Source organism: Chlamydotis macqueenii, chromosome 10 (genome assembly GCF_036417535.1).
Source record: "Chlamydotis macqueenii isolate bChlMac1 chromosome 10, bChlMac1.mat, whole genome shotgun sequence".
Classification (NCBI taxonomy): Eukaryota; Metazoa; Chordata; class Aves; order Otidiformes; family Otididae; genus Chlamydotis; species Chlamydotis macqueenii.
This window is the reverse complement of record NC_141565.1, coordinates 5,357,251-5,380,415: the sequence shown is the minus strand read 5'-3', so window position 1 is coordinate 5,380,415 and position 23,165 is coordinate 5,357,251. Positions and strand designations below refer to the sequence as shown.

General features: G+C 45.0%; 2 protein-coding genes across 2 annotated transcripts in view; both read left to right on the top strand.

Moving 5' to 3' along the window:
• Window positions 1–1,329, top strand: part of HEMK1 (HemK methyltransferase 1, mitochondrial release factors N(5)-glutamine) — a 29,912-nt gene extending 28,583 nt beyond the window's left edge. Inside the window, exon 11 of the mRNA XM_086755619.1 lies at window positions 257–1,329. Within this exon, the coding sequence (XP_086611745.1) occupies window positions 257–311 (55 nt within the window). The 3' untranslated portion in view covers window positions 312–1,329. The remainder of the gene's footprint in view (window positions 1–256) is intronic.
• A 105-nt stretch (window positions 1,330–1,434) lies between these two features.
• MAPKAPK3 (MAPK activated protein kinase 3) overlaps window positions 1,435–23,165 on the top strand; it is a 128,675-nt gene continuing 106,944 nt past the window's right edge. The window contains exons 1-2 of the mRNA XM_086755789.1: window positions 1,435–1,555; window positions 10,396–10,479. Of these exons, the coding sequence (XP_086611915.1) occupies window positions 10,423–10,479 (57 nt within the window). The 5' untranslated portion in view covers window positions 1,435–1,555; window positions 10,396–10,422. The remainder of the gene's footprint in view (window positions 1,556–10,395; window positions 10,480–23,165) is intronic.

The window sequence follows — 23,165 nt, the reverse complement described above, 5'->3', positions numbered from 1 at the left end:
CAGTTGCAGAAAGTCAACAGCTGAAGCCAGGCTTTTACAAAATAGGGGCTTTCTTCAAGTGTCTTAACTTTCTTATATCCTGAGATAGCCTGGCAAGTGTTTGAGTCAGAAATTTTGATGCAGATAAGCGTTTCTGTTAGAGTGATTACCTCTGGTGAGATTATCGACACTGCGAAATCGCTGCTTTTATGGGATGGAGGTAGAGGCATGTTCTCCCTAGCAAGACTTAAAGCTCTGGTCACTCTTTTTCCCACAGGCCTAGGTTTCTGCACATCCGAAAACAAAGCAGATCGCAACTCTACCAGAAATAACTCTGCAGTATGCTTTTTGCTGGTGAGCCCTGCTGAACAGCTTGTTGAAAATTCTGTGTGGCAAAAAGAATCTCCAGTTCACTCCCCAGTGCATTGAACCCTCCATGAGTGGCAGACCCCCTCGTTTCCTGATACAGACTTAATCCAAAGATGAAGTTCAGCAGAGCACGTAGAAGTATTTCACCTTCCTCCAGGAACTGCATGCAGCGTTTTGGTTTGTTCTGCTAAAATGACTCATTAATCTCAAGGCTCGATACGGAAGAGTTGACAGCTCCAATATTTCATTGCTGTGATGGCAAATTTCAAAGAGTACATTAGAAGTACATTAAAAATACAACTTCTCACATCAGATCACCCATTTGACCTAGAAGGAATCTGACTTTTTTTTTTTTTTTTTTGGCATTGAGATAAATTTATAGAGAATATCACCAGATGGGATGATAGACCCAGACTCTGGCTTATATTGGCACATGGATTTGCAGGTGTAATGCGATTTGACTAACCTGCACACTTCAAATTCAGTTCTGTTCAGGATCCTGCAGCTCTGCAGTGGATCTCCAACAGCAAAGCAGCCTTTATTTCCCAGTCCTGCTGAGAGATGTGTCGTCGTAGGATCAGTGCAGGTGTTACACTGTCTGAATCTACAGCACCTGCCAGTTTGTGGGTGCTGCCAGAAACAATCAAAACATTGTAATAAAGATAGTGCTTCAGATCAGTGTCCTTACAAGAATTGTTGTGCAATTATGTTTTTCAAACATGCTAGCAGGCCTGAACAAACATCTGGCATCCTCACATTGCTTCTGACAGTAATAGAAATGCCTGACTTCCGTGTAAGGTATTTAAATGCAAGCCTTTACAAAGAAGGCCAGAATCGCTACTCCAGTTTTGCAGATGGAGAAGTTGAAAAACTGGAGGTGAAATGACTTGTCCAAAAACTGACAACAGGCTAAGTCTGGAGTAGGACCCAGCCGTGGGGATAGCTGAGGTCTGTTTCTTTTGGAAAGCATGACTCAGAATAGGGCTGCCTGAAACAACACTGAGAGAAGTCCCTGAAATGGACAGTCAACATGATGACGTTATAAATAATGGAAGGATTAAATTCAAGCTGCTGCTTGTTGTTGCTGCTGTTTCCCGTATTGCAAGTTCCCTTCCTGATCATAGCTAGCCAGGGAAGGAAAGAAAGAAGGCAAATCAAAGGATCTGGTCTACCAGTCTGAACGGAGGCACTTGCTGGGCCAGTGGAGGTGAGCACTCAGTGGGGGTGGAAGTGTCCAGACAGTGACAGGTGCTGTTGGGCTCTCTGTTCAGGCTGAACTGGGAGTCCGCAGCCAGAAGCATCAGGTAGGAGCTGCATCAGCAAGCTGCGTCTGTTTGGAAGGCTGCAGGAGATTGAGGGCTTTACATGAGCGCTAATACATCAAGTGACCCCTCTACCTCTCTCGTGCTCACACTCCGCACTCTTCATTCACTCTTTAGCTCTTGAACACTGGCCCTGCCTTTCCACAGACACCTGAGCTCTCTCTGATGTACCAGGGCGTTTACAGCTCTGTTCACAGACTGCCCTTTCACCCCAGTGTGCCACTCAGCCCTGCCTTTATCCTCCCCACCACTCTACACACCCATGTCCCGTACACTCTTTACTTGAAGTTATGAGCCTTCTCTGAACTGCTGTACCAGCTCTGGTTAAACACAGCAGAGGAAATCTAGAGAAGGAGAGAACTGAAAAAAGACCAGTTAAAGTGCCTTTGATCCTAGATTTGGAAATAAAGTTCCAGCACAGCTGATTTCTGGCAGTTTTGCCTGCTAGAGCTGTGAGTACAAATTGTAGTCAAAGAGGTGTTGTTTTGTTTGGGTTTTGTTAAATAATAGTTTAGGGTCTTTTTTAAAGTTCAGTTTGTCAGACTTAATTCTTTAAATATAATTTTTAAACAGAGTTCACAGATTTCATCTGGGTGTTGGCAGTGTCTATGTATGAAAGGCAGCATATGTTGCTACACGTACAGCTTACTTCTGCAGGGTGCCTTAAAAGCTGGATATTTTACTGGCTTGTGAGAGTGTTAAACAGCATCATATTGCATTCTTCAAGGGGTAGGCTGGTTCCCTGCAGCAGGCTGGAGTTAGCTGTCCCTCTGAGAGCGCTGGTGGCTGGGCTGCAGAAAGCAGTATGCCGTTTCTCAGAAGCATCAATCAATCACTTGTCAGAGCTCAGAGCAGAACACTTTCTCTGTTAGACAGACATTTGGTCTAATCCAGTAGGACAAGTGTTAAATTTGTATATTTATAGCTAAAGCAATAATAAAAATGCTTGCATTTCTGTGGGTTTGCATTGGATAGTGGTTAATATGTCTCAGAAAATCACATGGTGCTGCCGACCTCCTCATAAAGACAAGAATAGAGAAAAACTGTTCTTCCTCCCAAGGGGCTGGATCCATTTGTCAGACTTACATCTGAGGGAATGTGCTGGCGTAGTACAACGTGCTCTTCAGTGCTTTACGCATATCAGCCCAGGCTCATTTTGATCCAGGTGCACTGCAAAGCTTTTTTGGAGATGGTGGTTTTAAGGAACAACAGGCATTCCCAGCACCCTTGCTAAAGCACTGGACTGTGTTTGTGTTGTCTTTGTTGCCTGTGAGCAGGAGGCTCAGTTGATGCCAGCAGTACACTGTGCACGTGAGCCCTCTGCAGAGGCATTGCTGCTCCCTGAAGCCACAGAAGGCTGGTGCTTCAGTTGATGTTTTACATAATCCAGTATCTGACATACATTTTATTTTCTCTGAACTTACTGGATCTTTGGGAGTGTATTAAAATGGTGATTTGTTTCCTGAAGTGATGCTTTTGGAGAGGGGCTTTGTTTTCCTCCAGGACTCTGAAAAGCGTGGTTGCGTCTGTGTGTGTGCTCACATCTGTGTTTTGGAGAATTAGCAGGTATGAAGCATCTACTAGGACAATGCTGGCCTTCCCTGAGGAGGAGCTGGTAAAAGCTTGGTCTTTGGCAGAGCCCTGCAGATGGTGCTGTGGTCCCAGCGTAGCTGTGTCTGTGCTGGAGAGCAGTCCTGCTGCGGGAGAGCATGGCAAGGTGCAGTCCCCCACTGAGAGAACTCAGGTCAACAGAGTGCTTCAGTGTAGATGCAGCTGTCAAATGGGACTTTAACCTCTATTCCTGTGCCAGGAAAACAGAGCTTCTGCACGGGGCTCGTGTAGGGAAGCGGGGAGGGGACCTCACACCTGTGACGCAGGACTGGAGTTGTTCCTCAAGCTGTTAATGGGAGGCCTGAAGCCCTCCAAGGGCTACGTTTTTTCTGTGGTTTTGGACAATCTCTAGTATGCTGGAGGTCAGAGATAGAGTACCGTTCTTGTTCTGGTGTAATTCCCACATAAGCACCCTAAAGTGCAAGTACCACCAGTGTTTTAAGTTTTCCACTCAAGATGTGGGATAAAAGGGACTTTCTTGGGGACCTTAGAGAGTTTAAGAAATGTGTTTATCCTTGTAGTGATCTCAGCTGAGCCTGTGCTCTTGCAGGGGTGAGACTCTTTCCAGGTGAGGAACTGAGACAGATTGACTCTATTAGGGTGACACAGGAGATCTCTGGGGACCCAGGGGACTGAGTGTGTGTGGATTACTGGCCAGGGCTCAGTTCCTTGATGCAGGGCCATAGATCAAAATGGGCTGGAAGAGAACTTGACAGTCATCTAGCCTAGTTTCTCTGTCCAAGTAGGAATCAACTTGGCTTACATAATTCTTGATAAATGTTTGCCCAACCTGATCTAAAAGGCCTTCAGTGCTGATAAGGACTTTTGCATGCAATCTGTTCTGGTGCTTTGATGTTCTTCCTGCTAGAAGGTTGTCCTTTGTACCTTGTCTTCCTTGCTGCCATTAAAGCTGAGAACTACTCCTGTCCTGAGGTGGAGAACAGCTTCCATGTGGTAGTCTGTTTCCATATTTCCGCACTGTCTTGGTTTCTGAGGAAAGCACGCCAAAATTGTGGTGTTTCTGTAGGCTGCTTGCACATCCTTCCCTCCCTGCTTGCGAGATGTCAAGGGGGACCCGGTGTACTGAAGGGTAGTGTGCTTCAGACGCGTTTGTTGCAGGTGATACTTGTGCCTATGGTGACTGGAGTAACAGAGCAGCTGCAATTCATCTTATTACAGGGGAGGAGTCATTTCCCAAGCAGAGAAGACCAAGCCAAAACTTGCATTAACATTTTGTTTGTCTGAGCAAGTTTTCAAAAGCTGTATTTAAGTTTTAATAAACTACTATTTCTACTCCAGGCTGCATGCAGAGGGACAAATAGCCAGTGAGAGAAGGCTTCTCTCTCACAGTCAGGAAGATTATGAGATACCAAGAGAGACTTTAGCCAGTTCCCAGCCTATTTCTTCTTCCATCAATGTTTTGATATGCTTTGAGTTAAGTGTCAGAAGTTTCAGATGTTCCTCCCTGTGGAGGGTCATGTCACAGTCCTTCTCTGTTGCTTTTACCTGGCAGCTGCTTGCAAATATCAGCATGGTCCATCCAGTCCCTGGTGAGTGCAGGAGGCTACCATTCTGCAGCCCTGGAAGCATGGCCAAAGCATGCTCTGCATTCAGTTTGCACTTGGGACAGGTAGCAGAAGTTACTGTAGCCTCAAGGATACTCTAAAATGTGCCCTAGTTGCAGAATCGGACCTGTACCCAGCTTTCTTCTGCCTTGCAGTCACCTCTTTGGTTGTGCCAAATCCCAAGGTTTGCTCTCTGGCCCGGGGTTGGCTTCTGTAAGTGTGCCTGCAAGCAGCAGTGTTGTGGGATACTGATCTGTATGATCCCTCTGCCCCTGGACTCTTTGGTCTTGCGTGTCAGTGCCACAGTGGGCCTGGCAGAACAGCCCTCTGAGGGAGGGTAGAACAAAAGTCCAAGTGATTTGTTAAGTTGCCTGCTCGTGTTACTTGGGGTTTTTGATCCCCTCCAGAGAGAGTACATAAGGGTTACGTTACCCTGCCTAGGTAAAAGGAGTGGAGCAGACCAGGGAACATGCTAGTAATAAGAGATGATCATGCTAATCTGTGTGTGGTGTGCTGAAGTGGATACCATTATGGTTTTCCTTCTGGGCTGGATCCTGGGATCAGGCCTTTGTGGAATATCGTGTGTGCAGATGCACTGGAGTTTTTGCAAAATCAACTGTATTTCAAGGGATATGCTCTTGACCAAACTGCTTTGCATTGCTTTCTTTCATGCCTGAGGAAAGAAAACCATGTGCCTTTGGATTTTGCTGTGGGGACAGAGTGAGTAGGGATGACAAAGAAGGGGTGGAACCTGTTTGCAAGCCAAGCAAGGCCTGAGTAGTTCCAGCTGTGCCCAGAAGCCGGTGTGATTTGCACTCTCTTCTCCATGTGCGGTTGCTAGGTCAGCGGCAAATAAGCTGTCATTCCGCTTTGCTCCCTTCGGGAAATTTAATGCTGCGTTTGGTGGAAACTTGCCAATGGTTCTGTCCTATACTGGGGTTCACCAAATCGGGATTCAGATCCCTGCTGTGTGACAAACTGCAGGCCTGACCTTGGGGGTATTATTGCTTACTCTGTTCCCTGCTGTTACATTGGAAAAATATCCCTTTGCTGACTTACAGACCCCTGTAAGAGGACCTTATACAGAGTATGTGGGATGTGCTCCATTACTTCAGAATGGACTGTGACTGTCCTGTGGCTAAATCTTCAATTTGATCCAGAAAGAGCAAAGAATGAGCCACCTTTTATAAAATCCATTTCATCTGCTTCTTGGTGACAGGGCACACCACCCTGCTGCAGCATGATAAATTAGATTTGCTTTGCTGATTTGCAGTGCTGCCAGGGCAAATCCAAAGCCTGTAGGAGTAAGCCAAAGCAGCAGCACTAGTTTTTCTGCAGCAAGTGCCTCTCTGAGTGTGATGAGAGCATGACGCACAGACAAACCAGTCTGCTGCAGGGTGCTGAGAAAGTGCATCCTGTTCCGAAAAGCAACAGATGCTTTTACAGTGCATACACATCAAATATTACTATTGCAGAAGTGCTGCCATACGTTGTGGTCTCCATGATTTGTCTCCTTTATGTGGCTGATGTCAGAAGTGTAGCTTTAAGTGGCAGTTTCTAGCTCTAAAGATCTGCTTCATCTTCTCCCTTCAGCAGCAAACCTGAACGGTCACTCTTCTGTATCTTGCTTGCTCATCCTAGGATTTTGGGCAGAGTGGGCATCAACATATCATTTCAGTTGCAGCTAACCCGTCAGTGCTAGGATGATAACCATGGCTACGTGAGCAAGGCTACCACAGGATAGAAGGTCTTAGAACAACTGCATGTGAACAAACTGCTGCCTGGGGAGGAAGGGGCCTTGTCCCCATTAAATATTTGCTCTGAGTTCAGCTTGCTTGAAAGGGCTACCTAAGTGTTCTTAGGCTTCATCCTTCCTTTTGTGGCAGCTGGGATGTTCTCAGATCATCCTCTGTGGCAGGGAGCATCAGGAGAGACTGCAGGGATTCTCAGCTCTCAGGCTGGAATTTGCAGCATGGCAAAAAAGAGTTTGCCATCTAAGTAGTTGGGGCCAACAGGTATGGTGAGAAACTGAGGCACAGCAAAGGAAGAGCTCAAATGCTTTTAATGGCAGTTCTGGCAGCATAGCTTTAGCTGTGCTTCTTTCTCCCTTTACTGATTCTTTAAATAGTATAGCCATCCCAGCTGTCACTTCGGAGGATGACAGCGCCTGGAGAGCAGGAAGAAGTTATTGTTATTCCTTCCTGTTTGCACAAAGAAAAGATGGGAGAGTGTGACGTGAGAAACAGTCAATTGGAGAGCCTCTGTCTTGAGTATGGCATGAGGGTAATTTCCACAGTTTGTGTTACTGGCACAGCCATTTCTAAACGCTGCAGGACCTGGACAGAAGTGGTTGAGGAGGAAGGGAGTGGTGAAGAAACCATTAAATGAAGTTCATCTAGAGAAGACAAGATTCTTGAGAAAGGATGTGTTAAAAGGAAGCTGAGGTTTTAGGAGGGATGGCCTGTGCTGCCACATTCCTGCTTTGCCACTCTGAAATGAGAAGTGTGGAGCTGAGTCTCCGTGAGATACAAGCTGTGTATAGGAGGCAAACTGAGCATCTCTGCTTAATGTCTGTACTTCAGAGAGTGAATGGAGCCCCTTCTCCAGTGTGGATGGCTTTCTGGTGGTCAACAGGGGATGGGCAAGCAACAGTGAACAGGACTCTGAGGAGCCTTCTTGATTGAGAGCTCAGATTGTGTCACAAAGATGCTGCTTGCCTAAGTTTCTGCAAACTTCACTTGCACAATTAGATATGAGTGTGTGGGAGGCAGAACTCTGCTTCTAGTGGGATGTCTTCAGCATTCTTAAAATCTTTAAGGTTGGAAAAGACCTCTGAGATCATCAAGCCCAACCATCAACCTAACGCCACCATCTTCATGAAACCATGTCCAAAAGTGACACATCTACGTGTTTTTTGAACACATCTAGTGATGGTGGCTCCACTGCTTTCTTGGGCAGCCTGTTCCAGTGCCTGACCACTTTCAGTAAAGAAATTTTTCCTAATATCCAATCTAAACCTCCCCTGCCGCAACTTGAGGCCATTTCTTCGTCTTGCATGGGAGATTTTGTTTTCCACTTTATGCTAGCTACTGCCTGTAGTTTTAGCTCCCCACCTGCTGCTGCTTCCTTTCTCAAAGGTTAGCTTGTCTCCTGTGTTTTGTATGTATGCTATAGCATGCGCACAGTGGGGCGTGCCCACCAATTTGATAGCACAGTGCCTGCTGCAGTGGAGTCCTTACCTGGCCGCCTGAGCTGCTGGAAGAGCTGCAGTACCAGCAATGCTGGTAGAAGAGTGGCTTCTGCCATCAAAATCCTCACTATTTATCTGAAATATTCACCCAACACTGTCTAGAGTATGAACACAGTTGCTTGGGTTGCTGAAAAAGGCTTGAACTATTACAAGATTCCTGGTCTGGCATTTGGCTTATGATGAATTACTTAGGTTTGTGTAGTGCTATGTTCCAGCTGTAAATCCAGAGTAAGCTGTTACACCTCCATTGACCTCAGTGGAGTCATCCCGCTCACTCCAGTGAGCTGAAGTTGGCTCACCTGGTGATATGTTATTTGGATTCTGAGAAACAAGTGTCCAGTCATTGATTTAAGCCTTTCCAGGGACTGGAGGCTGTTAAGCTGATAAACCTTCTCCTTTTCCATATTGCTCTGCCACTTATTTGGGAGTGACCTTCTCACCATCCCTTTTGACTTTGAGCTTGCTGTTTCCCTGGAGTCCTCCTCTGAGCCACCAGTTCTTGGTGTGTTTGTATTGCTGTAGTGCTTGGAAGCTTTTCTCACAGGTTGCTCCATCTCTCTCTAAGCTTTCAGTACTCTATTCCGCTGCCAGTATCTTCCTGTGTAACTCTCCCCCTGCCAGTGCTGTTGGCTTGCAAGGATAAATTTCTTTATGCTAGATAATTTGGAGTAAGCTTGTGACAGAAAAATCCTAATCTGAAAGGCAGTTAGGCTTGCGTCCTTCATGTGATTTCGCTGCTGATGGGGTTTGCTGGGGTAGGGGTCACAGTGCTAGTGTGCGCGCTCTGTTTGAGAAGAGCCGATTAAGACCATACTTTGCTCAAACAAGGCTTCTTCATTTAATGCATATGGGCAGTGAGCACTCAGACTGAAAGTAGATTTTGTACTTCAACTTCCAGGTCAGTGATTTTTTTTGTCTTGTTTGTGTCAGCAGACAGTAGCCCTTTGTTCAGCATCACAACTTTTTCCACCTCAGCAGTGCACACGCACGCACACGCGTGCAGATCCTGAACTGTGCAATAAACTCCATGGTAAGTTCCATAAGCTCAGCAAATATATAATCTGTTCTGCTTCAGGGCTTGATTGTGTGCCCTATGGACCAGCAGTAAAGCTAAGAGTATGGAGGGAGGTAGTTATTCATTTATCTTGGTTTTTCCATCCATCGTTGCCTATGTGGGAAAGAAGAGGGGCATAAATGCTTTGAGTGGAAATCTTCTCTATGGAGAGGTGACCTTTGTAACTTGTTAAAGGTGGATAATTTAATGAAATCAGTCAAGTATTAAATAAATGTAGTATTTAATTTGGTAGTTAAGTAACTTCTTTACTAAGTAGGACCAGGATTAAGGCCAGGGTCGGTCATGAGCATGAAAGGTTGTAAGCGTGAAAATTAGAAGACGAATGCATCCGGATGAATGCCCTATAGCCTGTTGTTGGTGTCCTGATCATAAAATAACTGCTTGAAATTCCATCTTCACAGCAGTTGGCGCTTGTTGGCACCCTCCTCTGCTAATGCAGAGTCTGGAAAAGCAAGAAGTGGCTGGGAGGCACCGTCTCACTGCTGATGGCATGCCTTTTCCTGAGCACCCCTCGAGAAGGCATGGGGTGCCTCAAGCATCCATTTATGGGTAGTAGTGTACCTAGTTCTCCTTCTCAAGGAATGACCTGCTGCTTTTCTGCAGACAGTGGGTAGAAGAGTGAAGGCAACCTGAATGCAACCCCCTTTTTCCTGGCTCTTCTCACCTGGCAGTGCCTTACTCCTCCAAAGCTCTGCTCAGGCCTGGAGCGTTCTCACAGTCAGCTCTGCCCGACCTCCCGTAACCTCACTGTTTCTGCTGTGGATCTCTGCAGAATTCCCTCTCTCCTGATCCTCTTGGACTTCGTCCTTAGCAAAAAAAAATCCTGCTCAGGCTTCTCAGAATTAATACACATTAGCTTAACTCAGAATTGTCATTTCCTGGGAAGTTCTGACACTGTAAAGCTTGTTTAGGTTTTTTTTTCCTTCCCTCTTTAATGAGAATTAAGTAATTTATTTTAAAAATTTCCTATGAGGACACTTTGTCCCAGATTTTGAGTTTTAGAAATGTTTTGCTCTGGGATTTCTGATTTTTTTGTTGCTATTAGATCCATTTTAAGTTGTAGTGCTTATGCTCACTGCTGATTTGCTAAGTAAAGACTAGTAGTAGGTCACAGTATGTATAGTATAGAAGAAAACACAGTAGTTAGTTACCTCTTTTAAAAAAAAAAATCAATAAGAACAGCTGCTACTTAATATGACTGAAACATCTTCTCTTATTCCCTAGAACAAGAAGTCCCTTGTTTGCAGTGTAATGAAAGTCTGGCACTGCCGTTGCAACACCCAGGAACCCCTTCGTCTAGAAAAGCAGGTAACATGGTGTTCTGTAGTGGGTAGCGATTCATCTTAACGATCTAAAAAGTAATAAAGTATTTCACTATTTGTCATGTTAGGGCAAGGTAATAATGGTGCATGTGGGATAAAAGCCTCTAAGATAAAATAGGTACAATTTGGAAGTTCTGAAATAGAGCTTCTGAACTGCCAGAAATAAAGCTGTTCCAAGTAACTTTGGCAGAAACTTATCAAAATCAATACTCATTCAAAATCAAGTTAAAAAAATAACTTCCTGAAAGAAGTTCTTCCCAAGAGGATGTTTTGATGGTGCTTTTCTACTAGCTGTCTTTCTCTCCCAGCAAAGGCATTCTTTGTTGTGCTCCTTAGCATTGTGAGTAGAGAAGACTTAGACAATTCTCATTAGGACTTCAACCAAAGTTTCCATAGTGCAAGTCCTAAAAATTCCTTCATTGCACAGGCTGCCCTTCTCTGGCTCCCACGCTGCTTTTGTACTGCTTCTAACACATCACATCAGATGTGAAATAGTTCTCCTTATCCTGAGGTGAGCGTGCTGTTTAACCAGCTGCTGTCTCTCCTGCCCCTCACGTGGGGAAAGGACAGTGTGCTCTCCTCTTCCATGGAGACCTCCCATGGAGGAAATGGCAAATGTCATGCCTGTTTCTCTTTTCCAAGATGCTGCCTAAACAAGCAACACAAATGTGTTCCGAAACAGCTGAGGATGGCCTGAGCAGGGAAGTTAGCACGCGTGACTGGGAGGCTGCAGAATTAATAAAGCCAAAGTTTCCTTTCCTGTCAGGCTTTGCACTGAGATTTGATGACTAGTGGGTGGGCCTTTGCTGCTCACATGGAGGAAGGTGTTTCTCTGGTTACCTTTCAGCAGTCATCGCTGCAGACTCTGGTGGGAAGCTACGGTTTGGGGAACCGAATTCCAGTGTGGCTCACAGCACTGATGAAGAGTTTATCAGTCCTAAATTAAAGCCACACAGCAGTTACACCATATAGTTAAAAGAAAACAGACTGGTACCATAGAAACTGCTTGCTTGCTTGTTTTAAGCAACCGTGTTCAATTTGGGAATAGCATCCACAGGGGGAGAGCAGGACTGCAGTGGCAGTGGGTTTGTAACTGGGATGTTTTCATTGGAGTTGGTACACATTCCAGGCATCCATGGCTTTAAGATGTAAAGCGTCCCAGCAGAGAAGTATGCATCAGCAGTGTGCTGCCGAAACTGGTCTGCCCTTAGCAAAACAGAGCTGCCATGTTCACCTCACTACACTGATTCAAACACTTTGTTTTCCTTTTTGTTAATAGCATCAGTGAAAGAAACTCTTACCTAACAGGGAGGGCTAAGCTCTCCAGAAGTCAAATAAAGCTGCCATCAGCTTTGTTGCAAATGCAGCGATAAGATGATGAGTGACAGTTTCTGAGTTTCTGTAGAACAAGCAGATTTCACGAACTGGTTTATGCTCTGCAACCTTAAGGCCATTATTACTGCAAGGATCTGGGAGCAGTGCATGAGTGAAGACAGGGTATGAGGGCAGTTTCTGGAACCATGCCACTGAAATAGTGCTGGACAAGTTCCCACGGGTGTGCTCCTCTGAATTTTGTTTCCACAAAACAACAGATGTCCCCGCTTGCCCCCATTCACAGAATTAGATTGAGGGTTGGAAAACGGATGAATTCCTTATTCCCTAGGCTAAGATCTGGGTTTAGCTACATCCAAATTGATTCTTTATGCAAGTATAAAAATGCCTTTGCTTGTTCTTAAATGATAATTTTGTATGGCATTTTTGCCCTGTCTGTATTGACACTGAAAGAGGATCTTTGAAAGGCTGGGCAAAAGGCTGGAATCTTGGAGAGAGGGTAGCTACATGTATAACACTAGAAGCTGCAGGGAAACTCCAGTGTAATGAAGTCAGCAGGAATTATGCCCGTGAGCAGGGAACTAGCAGGGAAGCCTGAGGAGAGCTGGCCCATGTGAGTAGGATGTTCCCGTTGTTCCTGGCAGCAGGGAAAGTTCAGTGGATGTATCCGGCCATTCTGAAGGGGTTGTTTGGCTGCATTTTAGAGGTTGTTGAGTCTAGGTAAGGGCTGTGTACTTCCGAGTAGGACAGAGGTCTTGGATTTGAGGGCCTAAAGGAGGCTCTGTCCTTCTGTTAGCACTGACTGAGCTGTAGAAGATCCAGGGTTGAAAGCCAGAGAGTCAGTGATGATCAGAAGACCCCACCAGCAAGGGAAGGAGGCCCAGGAGGCAGGAGATTGGGGGAATCTTCTGTGGGATGGAAGTTTGCTTGTTTTAAAGCAAAGGAGCAAGGTCGTGTGACCGGTACCTACAGTGTGTGTGGGAGAGCCCTACGGAAGCACGGAGAGCACGGGACGGAGTGCTGACACCAGCTTCAGGTCACGTGTGTCCTCAGCCAGAGTGGGAATGATGTGCACGAGGTGCTGGCAGGCGCAAGTAGAGGAGGGAATGAGCTGAGTGCTGAGGAGGCCGCTGGAGGCAGCGGAGGAACTTTGATAGCGATAAACGTATGGTGGAGAAGTGTCAGGGCTGATCCAGTTGTAGGATAGTTTCAAGGAGACAGTCCTGCTACAAATAGGGAGGTTTAAAACCAAGATGCTGGAGCGTGCCAAGAACACTCTGTACGCTTCTGTCAGAAAAACGGACTCGTGCAGGAGCAGGTGCAGAACACGGCTGGGAGGATGAGTGAGGGACAGAAAGCTTAGCAGATGAGAGAAAACAAAAAGAGATGAGTTTGTTTTGCCCAGCAAAACAAAGACTGGGAGAGGAATGTGATGTCTCTCTGTAAGCACTTCATTGCAAAGTAAATACTAGAGGGGAAGAAAAGGTCTTTGTAATAAAGATCAATGCTGGCACAAGGACAAATTGGTACAAATTTGCTATTAATAAACTTAGCCTGGAAATTAGATTTTCAACCACTAGAGGAGTGAGATTCTGGAGCAGTCTCTCAAAGGGGGAAATGGAAACCGAAGGAGCTTTGTAATGAAGCCTGAGGAGCCTGCAGTAGGAAAGGGAGAGTGAATTGAATCTGACACAGTCTCATTTTATTTTGTGCATGTTGATGCTATAGACAGCCTGAGCCAATAGTCCAGGCAGCAAGTTGCAGTAGAAGGTGGAAGCAGCAGTCAGCAGCCGCAATTCAGAATCGATAGCCAAGTTATAAGTCAGCTGCAGGAGATGGGGAGTTTCAGCGTAGCTGAGCTGTGCAGATACCCAGCTTTGGCTGTATCTAGTGGTCAAGAACAGCAGCTTCACCAAACTGACTAAGTTTAGAGCCTTTACATGGCATCTTTTAGAACCAAGACTTGCACAGTGGGACTCTGTGGTAAATATTGCCTCTGCACTTCCCAGTTGCTGCCATTTTCTGCTCTGTTCTGGCACAGATCTACACTGTGGCTGTAGCAGGGTAGCTTTATCTCTGTACCCCTAATTCCTCATTCATAAAAGATTAGGATATGTTTTAGGTGTATTTTGAGAATGCCTCAAATTTTGCTGGAGACTTCCTAAGAGAGCCTTTTGGCATGAAAATGTAGAAGGAAGCTTAGCATAGTTTAGCAGAGCTGCCTTTGTCAGAGGAGATGCTAGGATCCTTCTGCAAACCAGCTTGTTGGTTTGCAACAAGCTTGAAATTGTGTCAGGACATTTTTGTATTAAGAGAAAAGGAAGTAATTTCTTCAGAGTGTTTTGGAAATTACAGTGTTATCCCAGGTCAGGACCGATGCATGCTCACGTAGAGGACAAGCTGAACTTTTTATGCTAGAAAATTAGAGGACAATAAAAATAGAAAAGGAAAAAGCCAAGCAGCTAAAACAAGAACTTCAGCCCTTAATGGTGGTACACAGAAAGGTATTCCCAGAAATGGTAGTTCTTTGAAATTGGGATAAAGAATGCAAGAAGCAAGCCATGAATAGAAGATGCATCTGGACAGAAACATGAGGAGTGAAAGAAGGGATAGTACAGCAGGCAGAGCAAGTACCTTTTTTCAGCTCCTAGTTAGATGAGCATTCAGGGCAGAGAGAGAGTTTACTTCTCATTCCTCCTGGCTGCAGGCCTGGAGAGCATCAGAGACATATGAGAGAAAGCTGGAAGAGCATTATTACCCATCTGAAGAAAAAAAATCTGCTGCTGCTTTGAATTTAGCCACGATACCCATCATGTAGTTTTACTGAGTTTGGTTTGCTGTGCAGCTTGTTTCTGTTATTAATAGACTTTACTTATTTGTCCCCCAGCATGATCCCGCCTTGGCAGTAAAATTAAGCAGAGCATTGGAAAGTTGCCATTAATTGGTGGAGTCAATGCATTGGAGGGATAAAGTGAATACAAAAATTGCATTTCCCGGAGGCGGCTCTTACCTGATGATGTGAAAAGTCATAGGTCTTTCAGAAGTGGCCAGCTTCTCTTGCCTCCAGCTTATTAAAGCACTCTGTCTTTGCATTTTGAAGTGGTCATGGGACCAGCAGGGAATTTTGGTAGAGAGAAGGGAATTAAGAGGGACTGACACCAGTGTGATCTGATAGTTGGCAAGGACCACAAGCCTAGTCCTCCTCTGCAGCCCACCTTGACGCCTTTAGTCCTTACGCAGAGGCTTGAGCTCTTAGCTTGTTCCTTTTCAGTGTCTTTGGACAATCTGGCCTACATACGATGACGTTAACTGTCCTGTGCTCATGCTGATTTGGTACCTTGTTTTTATATTCTTCTTTTGGTGCACAGAAATGGTTTGATTAAAGCTAGGCCTCAGGGATGCATGGCCTGCAGTTCCTATTGACGTTGAGGGATGTTTCTCCCCGTTTGACCTGGCAGGTCAAGAGAGACAGGATTGAATCCTGGTCTTACTTACTATAAATGAAGACAAAAAGTTGCTTAAAACTGTATTCTAACATATTCTGTCTGGAAATGAATGCAATGATCCCCAGGAGTAGGTGTATTACTTTAAATTGTATTGAGAATCTGTGTGAGCTACGGACATTCCAGAATGGCAATGCTCTCAGAATAGTGGAAATGTTTGGAAAATGTTTGCTGTATCTTTTTACCTTGTGTCACTGCCTCATCTCCTGTCTGCCACCTGTACGAGTTAGCCACAAAATCATATTTAGCCTGGTTTACACAACCACAAGGGCTGCCCTACGGCCTTGAGAGCTTGTGAAAGCAAACAGTGGGTGTTAAACCCCACTCCAAATTGGATGGACAAACAGGCATCTGTGGAGCAACCCAAACAGGTTTCTCCAATAAGAAAAGAAATTGAATGGTATTTGCTAGTTAGCAGAGATATCTGGATTTAGAGAATTTTCGAGGTGTTTTTTCTAATCGGGGGATCTTTTTTCCACACACAAATGCAGTCCTCCTTATCCTGTTAGAATGACACACTCAGCACCTCCCTCAAGCTGGGTTTCAGTCTTTCCACTTACTTGTGCTAGTGGTGAGGGTCATTGCAAAAAGGTTCTTCTGGAACCTGTTCAGCCCTTGTTGCGTTAGCTTCAGCCTGACAATAAGTAATGAAGGGTGGAGTATGTGAATCCCATGGAGTGTGTTCATAAATTCAGATTGAAGAAACTGGTTGAGTTTGGAGTGTGTTGCACAAGATGTATTGAAAAACCCAGCCACAGTTTCTCTGTAATCTGAATGCTCCTATTCATAATTGTCAAGATTTTTCCATTAAAAGGATAAAATCCCTGCACTGAATAATGAAAGGTCTTTATCCTAGAAGTTACATTCCCCACTTGTGTCTCAGTTAGGACGTTAGTGCAGCTCTGACATAAAAGACACCTCATCTCCTCTCCTGTCCTCCCGTGAGCCATTCCTGTCTCCACAATTACCTTTGCAGCTGGGGTTGTTCTTTGTGCTGGTGCAGGACGTTTGTTCACGCTGAGATGGTTTTTTGCTGCCGTGAAATTAAAGGTTAAGAAGTAAAACGAGCTCTGCCATCATCCGTAAGGCATTAGGACCGCAGTGCCACTTCTGCTTTGCAGAATTCCAGCACCCGATGGACTGGACCTTGCCACATTCTCTGAAAGACAAGCCGGCGACCGGGGATTTATAAATACCCTTCCATACGGCAGACAGGGAGCGTGGCAGGATGGAACTCGGCACATTCCTGTGGCTTGTTTCAGATTCAAGTGGTGTGAGCCTATTCTTCAGATATGTCAATTATAACCAGTGCCACAGCATTGTATTTTGTACCGCTTTGTCTAGAAATAGCTGAGGGGGCAAATCTTGGTCATTTTGGATGTGGAGGGCCTCCCGCACTCAGTTCAATCACTGCTTGCAGTCTTATTGTGAGGATGCAACAGATCACAAGAAGGAGCAGATGGCATTAGAAGATGGATTCATAAAATGAGGAAGAAGGCTGCAGGCAGTGGGGATTGCCCTGATCTTTCCCTTTCCCTGGGTAGGTGTGGTCTTCTGCAATCTTTGTAATGCAGAGCTCAGTGCCTAGCTGAGTAGTCGTCCAGCTACTGGGGTGGATGTCATTTTTAATGTCCGTTTCTCTATCTGGGATTATGGATAATGACACTTCTTTTTAACATCTGAATGCAAGCAAGTCTGTGTTCTGTGCTGTCTGCTGCCCAAAGGTTAGATTTAAATGTAGCTGAACAGTCCGAGAGGAGGAGGCAGGCGTGTTTGTGTGATGCGGAAGTGCCGCACTGGAGAGGAAATCCACTTGGGGAAGTGAACTAACACGATGTAATGCTCTGAAAAGAACCTCTACAAATCAGGAACTGCACTAGCCTCAGTGTTGTGCCTTTTGGTCTGACTCTTCTGCGCTGCTGTTGAGATAGTGGAGCGATGCTAAACAGTCCCTGCAGGTGATGAGGCGTTTGCCTTTCCTTTCACTGGGTCAGGGTAAGAGATATCGTATAGAGACAGTACATCAGCTAGTGGAAGCTAAGTTTAGCTGCAAATATCATGGCATATCACAGTGATATTTGTGTGAGGTGCTTCTCTTCTAACCTGTTAACATGGAGGTGCAGCGCTTCTCATTTTAACAACGTTTCTGAAGTGCTTACGCCTTCACCATGCCTGAGCCGTTCCCGTTGACACCTGTTGGAAGTATCTGAAATGCAGCCATGCAGACTGACCTGTTACACAGCCTTGACCTACAACACACCTGTAATTTTCCATCTTAAAAATCCTGATACTGCTGGGAGGGTTTCATGGTAGTGTGACTCATGCCAGGTGACTCATGACCTGCCTGTTGCCTGCCCAGCTCTGATAAAATCTCTGCAAAGAGAGCTTGGAGGATCACTTGCTCTGATCATCACAGCTCATGTGGGTGCTTGTCTCCAAACTCCTGTCTCTGCTGGCAGTCATCTTATTTGAAGATATGAAGTTGATAGCTCACATCAAGCTCAGGGGCTTTTCAGTGACTTCAGCAGAAGGCTATCCAAGAGTTGTATCATTGTACTGTGTCATAGTTTGGGGAGCATCAAATAGTCTGGATTTTTTTTTTCATTCTCTTTGAAGTTACAACAAAAACAATGACCAAATTATTTGAAAATATTCTGGTTCTTGAGCCTGTGTGTGTTGGGTTCTGCCACCACTCTGTGCTGAGCTTGGTCCATGTTGGGGATAGATGAAGTATTTAAGTGCTTGGATTGGTACTGGGGGACACCTGTGACAAATGGCCTTTTTGCCTAACTGGTGAGGGCTGCTAAATGCCTGCCCTTCGTGCAGGTGTCACTCAGAACCGGGCAGGTGCTGGGTGTAAATCTCCTGATTTACTAGCCGTGTGTCTCCTGCAGAAAGCGCATGGAGCAGCTTGCGCACAGGTCTGGTTTGCAGTCGTGCTTCTCTTCATCTCTCAAGCAGAGTAAAGGTGTCTTAAAGTAGGTATAAATTATTTTTTTTTCATCTGTTTGACCTGCTTTCCTCACTGACAGCATAGCAGAGAGGCACTGTGACATGACGATGAAGCCAATGGATCAGTTCTGGTGCAGCAGGATGGCTGCAGCAGTGTGCTGTCAAAATGGTGCTGTATTCACTTTGTGCTGATCTATTCCCAGTGCTAGCACAGCTTGTTCCCATGCAAGCAAGAAAGGAAGAAGTGGAGAATTGTGCTTAATATTAATTTTCAGTGTTTCCATTAACTGTAGAGTTGTCTGAAAAGTGAATATATTCCCTTTGCTAGTGTTCCCTCCTCTGTTAAACTAAGCATAGGTGAAAGCATGGGCTTCCCAAGATAACTATATCAGCACGAGGTAATTTCTGTTTTGTCTCACTGTTGCGTGTGTATTAAAAGGAAACAAATCCATCCTTACTTGTGCGCCTGAAAGATGAGGCTTAAATATAATTCACGCTTCTTTCTTCAGAAAGGAGAGTCAGACCAACCGTGAGAGCCTTTGAGAACTGAAATGTTTGGGTTCTAATGTATGTAAAAAAGAAGAGATTTTATATAGATATGCACAAGAAATGGAGAAATAACGATAGTCCTTAAAAATGCTGGGAGATAAAATTATTTTTCACAGAATTGAAAACATTTGGTTTGATTAAAAAAGCCATTCTTTAAGGCAAAGTTCTGAATTTTTTTTTCTTGAATTGATTCCATATTATTGCTCATTTGTGGTTTGACCAGCACATTATGCATTATACTTAACTGCAAGATGGTTATTGCAGCTTAGATCACTGAGAGCTCTGCTTATCTGTACGTAATATCTGCCCCTCAGCTGGTTTGGGATTGCAGCAGGCGTTGTGTTTATTTGATAGCTGAGATCAGCTCTGTATTCTTTGTGATCTAATGAGAGATATAGAAGAGAAAGAATAGTATGTAAAATAACAGTATGATCAGTATGGCTTTTACGTAACAAACATTGTACAAGGTACACAGTGATCCAGTTTACAGTGGAGTGTGGAAACGGGCGTTGCTGAAAGCTTTGGGAAAGGCAGAGTGTCTGTAGGAGCAGGTAAACGCTTACCAGGGCTGTATGAAAAAGTTAGGGTTTCACTTCCGTAGCAGTGGAATGATGATACAAACAGCCATGCCTGTTCTTTGAACAGCGTTGCTGGGTTTTAGCAGAGGAGTGTGTTTTGTTTAGGAGGGTAGTCCCAGGTTTCAAATAACATCTCAGACATCTGTGATAAAATGAGGACATCTGAGCTGCTTGTTTCCTATCCTAGTTCAGTTTAGATACTGTGGCCCCATGATCGTGGGCAGGCTCAATCTGTGCTCTGTAAGTGAGCAGTGCTGGGGCTCTGCGTCACTCACAAACATGTTTGTAGTCCTCATATAGTTTGGTGGTGTTGGAATTTTGTTACTTTGTCACTGAGATGTGAAAGCAGGAGGACTTTACATCACATTTGTTTCCCGAGAAAGTGCCTCTCTGTGCTACAGGCTGCTAAATATGCAGTGGTGTTCCTGCCTGAAGCACGCTAGTGAAACTCTTCCCCAGCGAGTGGTCCAACTGTGGGTGAGCCCCTCCTGTCGTCCCGCTTCTGTACGTACCAGCGCCTACTCTCCGTGTTATTTTGTCACCAGAGACATCTGTAGATGAACAGTGTCTCTGTTTGAGCATTAGAGTCGTGTTTGCAGGGCGTGGATTGAAAAGGGAAGCAAGGAAAGGTAAAGCACCTGAGCAGTCCTGTGCAGCAAGGCTGATAGTGTTCTCATAAACATGGGGAAAACTTCTCCTGTCTTTTGTGAGGCTGGTCAGCCTCCACAACAGTAAGCAGCAGAGACCCTCTGCCGACTCAGGAAGCTGTGTCAGGCACAAAAGCCTTGGTGGTGGCCGTAAATGCACAGCATTCGGCAATGCCACAGCACAGAAGGCACTAACTGTACCGGCCAGTAAACCGCACGGCTTGTCTCGGCGCACCAGGGAGCGGGGACCTAAGCTCTGAGCGGGAGGAGTCTGTTCTTCACACTGCATGGGAAGTTGCCAAGTACAGTTTATCCTCTAAAGATTTCATCAGGCACAGCAGGGACAGAATGAAGGGGAAGGGAAAGCTGGGGGAATGATTCCAGAAGTATTGCAACTCCTTCTTCACATCACATCAGGAGGTTCTCACCTTGGAGGTGGCAACAGTTCCTGGTTCCCACTGGGTTCCTGCAAGGTCAGGAGCTGCTGCCTCACCCAGGAACAAGTGTTTAATTCTTTCCACTTTGACAAAGAAGCAAAAAAAGAGTGTGCTGGGTTTCAAAATGGGGCAGTAGCCATTGTCCATATCATACAGCAAATAGCAATGTAAGCCCTCCCTGCCTCTCAGTCAGCGGGGCTTATGAGCTCTGGAAGGTGCAGAAGCAGTCAGTGAACAAGGAGCTGCTGAAACTGGGCTCAGCTGCCATGGAGAAAGGAGCAGAAAGAGGGTTAAAAAGATTTTATTTATTTATTTATTTATGTTTTACTATCAGGACAAGTAGATCAAGCCCTTTGCTTCTGATCTTTAAAAGGACAGCAGAAGTAGTTTGGTAGAATTGTAGAATGTAAGCCTACGAACCGAGGAAATGCTGCATCCTCCAGCAGAGCAGTCTGGGCACTGACAAATCAGTGTAAGTCAGGTCCAGGTGGGATGAATTTTGCTGTCACCGTTAGCCCTCAAAGAAGCTCCTGTTCTAATTTTGGTTAGGTGTTCGCATTTAGCTGGGTCAGTATAGGCAGCAAGGGCCCATATTACTCTAGTGCTCAATTGTTGTGGTTGTTTTTTGTTTGGGTTTTTTTTTGTTGTTGTTGTTGTGTTTTTTAAACAGATGTGTTGTTTAGTGAATCATTTTTTCCTGGAAGAAAATATTCCCAAAGAGTGAGATTATCTATTTTTCACTTTTTTAAACCAGTTTCGATGGCGGGAATGGAGCCAAAGTGGTGCACACGTCTAGGCAGAACACTCTATCAGCTGTGAATTTCCCTCAAGGTAAGTCACTCTCCTGCTTTAAGATCCTTATATGATAAGTGTCATGTGTTGTGCTGTGTGATAACAGTGTCAAACCTGCAGTGCTGGGGAGAGAGAATGATACTTTTAAATGTCTTTTCTATTTTGATGGGTCCAGCAGGCCTAAGATACCTTGGGGTGCTACCCAAGGGAAACACAGCACTTGGGGTGCGCTCTGGCATGTGGAAATTGCTGAGGTTGTTTCTGATGTGATGTATGGTGGGTACACAGCTCCTGCCATACACGCTGCCCTCTGAGCTGGGGCTCGCTGGACTGGGACTCCTAGGAATGTCTTAAAAATAAGGGAACAGCATGCAAAGAAAGAGGAGTGGGGTGCCCAAGGCTCTCCCATCCCTTTACGCTGTGTGCCAGAGGAGCTGTCTGGCTGTTGTCTCTTGTTTTGGTTTATGTCTCTGTTTTTTATACTGGGTTTAGTGAACACACTTCCCTCAGAGTTTTTTTTTCCTGTTGATATGACAATGGAGTAAAGAGATGTGGGTAAAACACAGACATTACTTCCAAAGCACCATTTCTGTGCGCAGGAGAATTCAAGGCAACAGCAAAGCATCACAAAACCCACAAGACACACTGGTGCTGTGTTACAATATCAGTTGAACAGCAGCTATTGATTGTGTTCGGCTGGCTGAGGAGCCAGGAGTTAGCAACAAGTTGTAAAAACCAATCCAACCAAAGGCTAATTGTTTTTTTTAAAAAAAAATTAAGAACACCTATGTGTAATTGGCTGGGGCTTTTTTGGCTGAAAAAAAAATCAATTTACGCTTAATGAATCTGTTTCCTCTCCAAGTTTCTCAAAAAGCTCTTTAATTGTTAACATATTCTGTGTGTATGTGTATAGGTAAAAAAATCAAAGCTTAATGTTCATTTGAGGATTTAAGCTGGAATACTGTTGGATATCTGGTAAACAGTGATGTAAATAGCTCATGAACAAAAGTTCATGAGAAGAACCTTTAGAAGTAGCTGCAGCCCTCAAGAGTGCAGAGCTCCATGTGAACAGGATGGATCGATGTGTGACAAGCTGAAGAAATGGCCTTTTGGCTTTAGCCTGACTTCTCAGGATTGGTTAGTGAATGCTGCTTGAAGGATCTTCCTCATCTTGGAAGTCAGTTAGCATTTCAAGTTAAAACTTATTTCAGTTAACATTGAGGAATTTTAAATGAAAAAGAACTGTGGCTTGTCATTGCTGAAAGCTAAAAGTACAACTAGAGCAGAAGTAAATAGTCACATACCCTAAAGGCTGCACACTGTGGCTCAATAAGCTCCCACAAAACCCATCTTTTTTCATAAATAGCTTTTTCATCCCTGATTTCTCCTTCCTGAAAGCTTGAGTAAGTAGGAGACTATGCAGCACATCTCAAAGTTCAGCAGACTCAGTTACTCAGAAGAGAACAAGATGGGCTCCAGAAAGAAGGACAAAAGCTCTTTGGTTTCCTCAAAGAGGCTTCCATTTTGGCAGGTATTCTCACACCACCTCCTCCTCCGAGTTCCCTCTGCACAGGAGGGAATCTAACAAAGCATTGAAGCTAATTGCCTTTCTCCTGGATGACGGGTCAGGTTGCTGGTCTAGAAAAAATTAGCCACAGAGACTGCTTTTCACTCAGCACCAGCACAGAATCTCCTGATCACTGTCAGTAATGTTTTGTTCCTGGAGACCTCTGTGGTCTGTAACTGAGCCATGGCCAGGGAGGGGAAAGGGAAGATTCCTTGTGATTTTGTGGTGAATCCGACCAGTGGCGAAAACAGCCCTTTATGTCTTATGGAGTGACAGCACTGCGAGTAAGAACATATCACAGGTAATGTGTCAGCC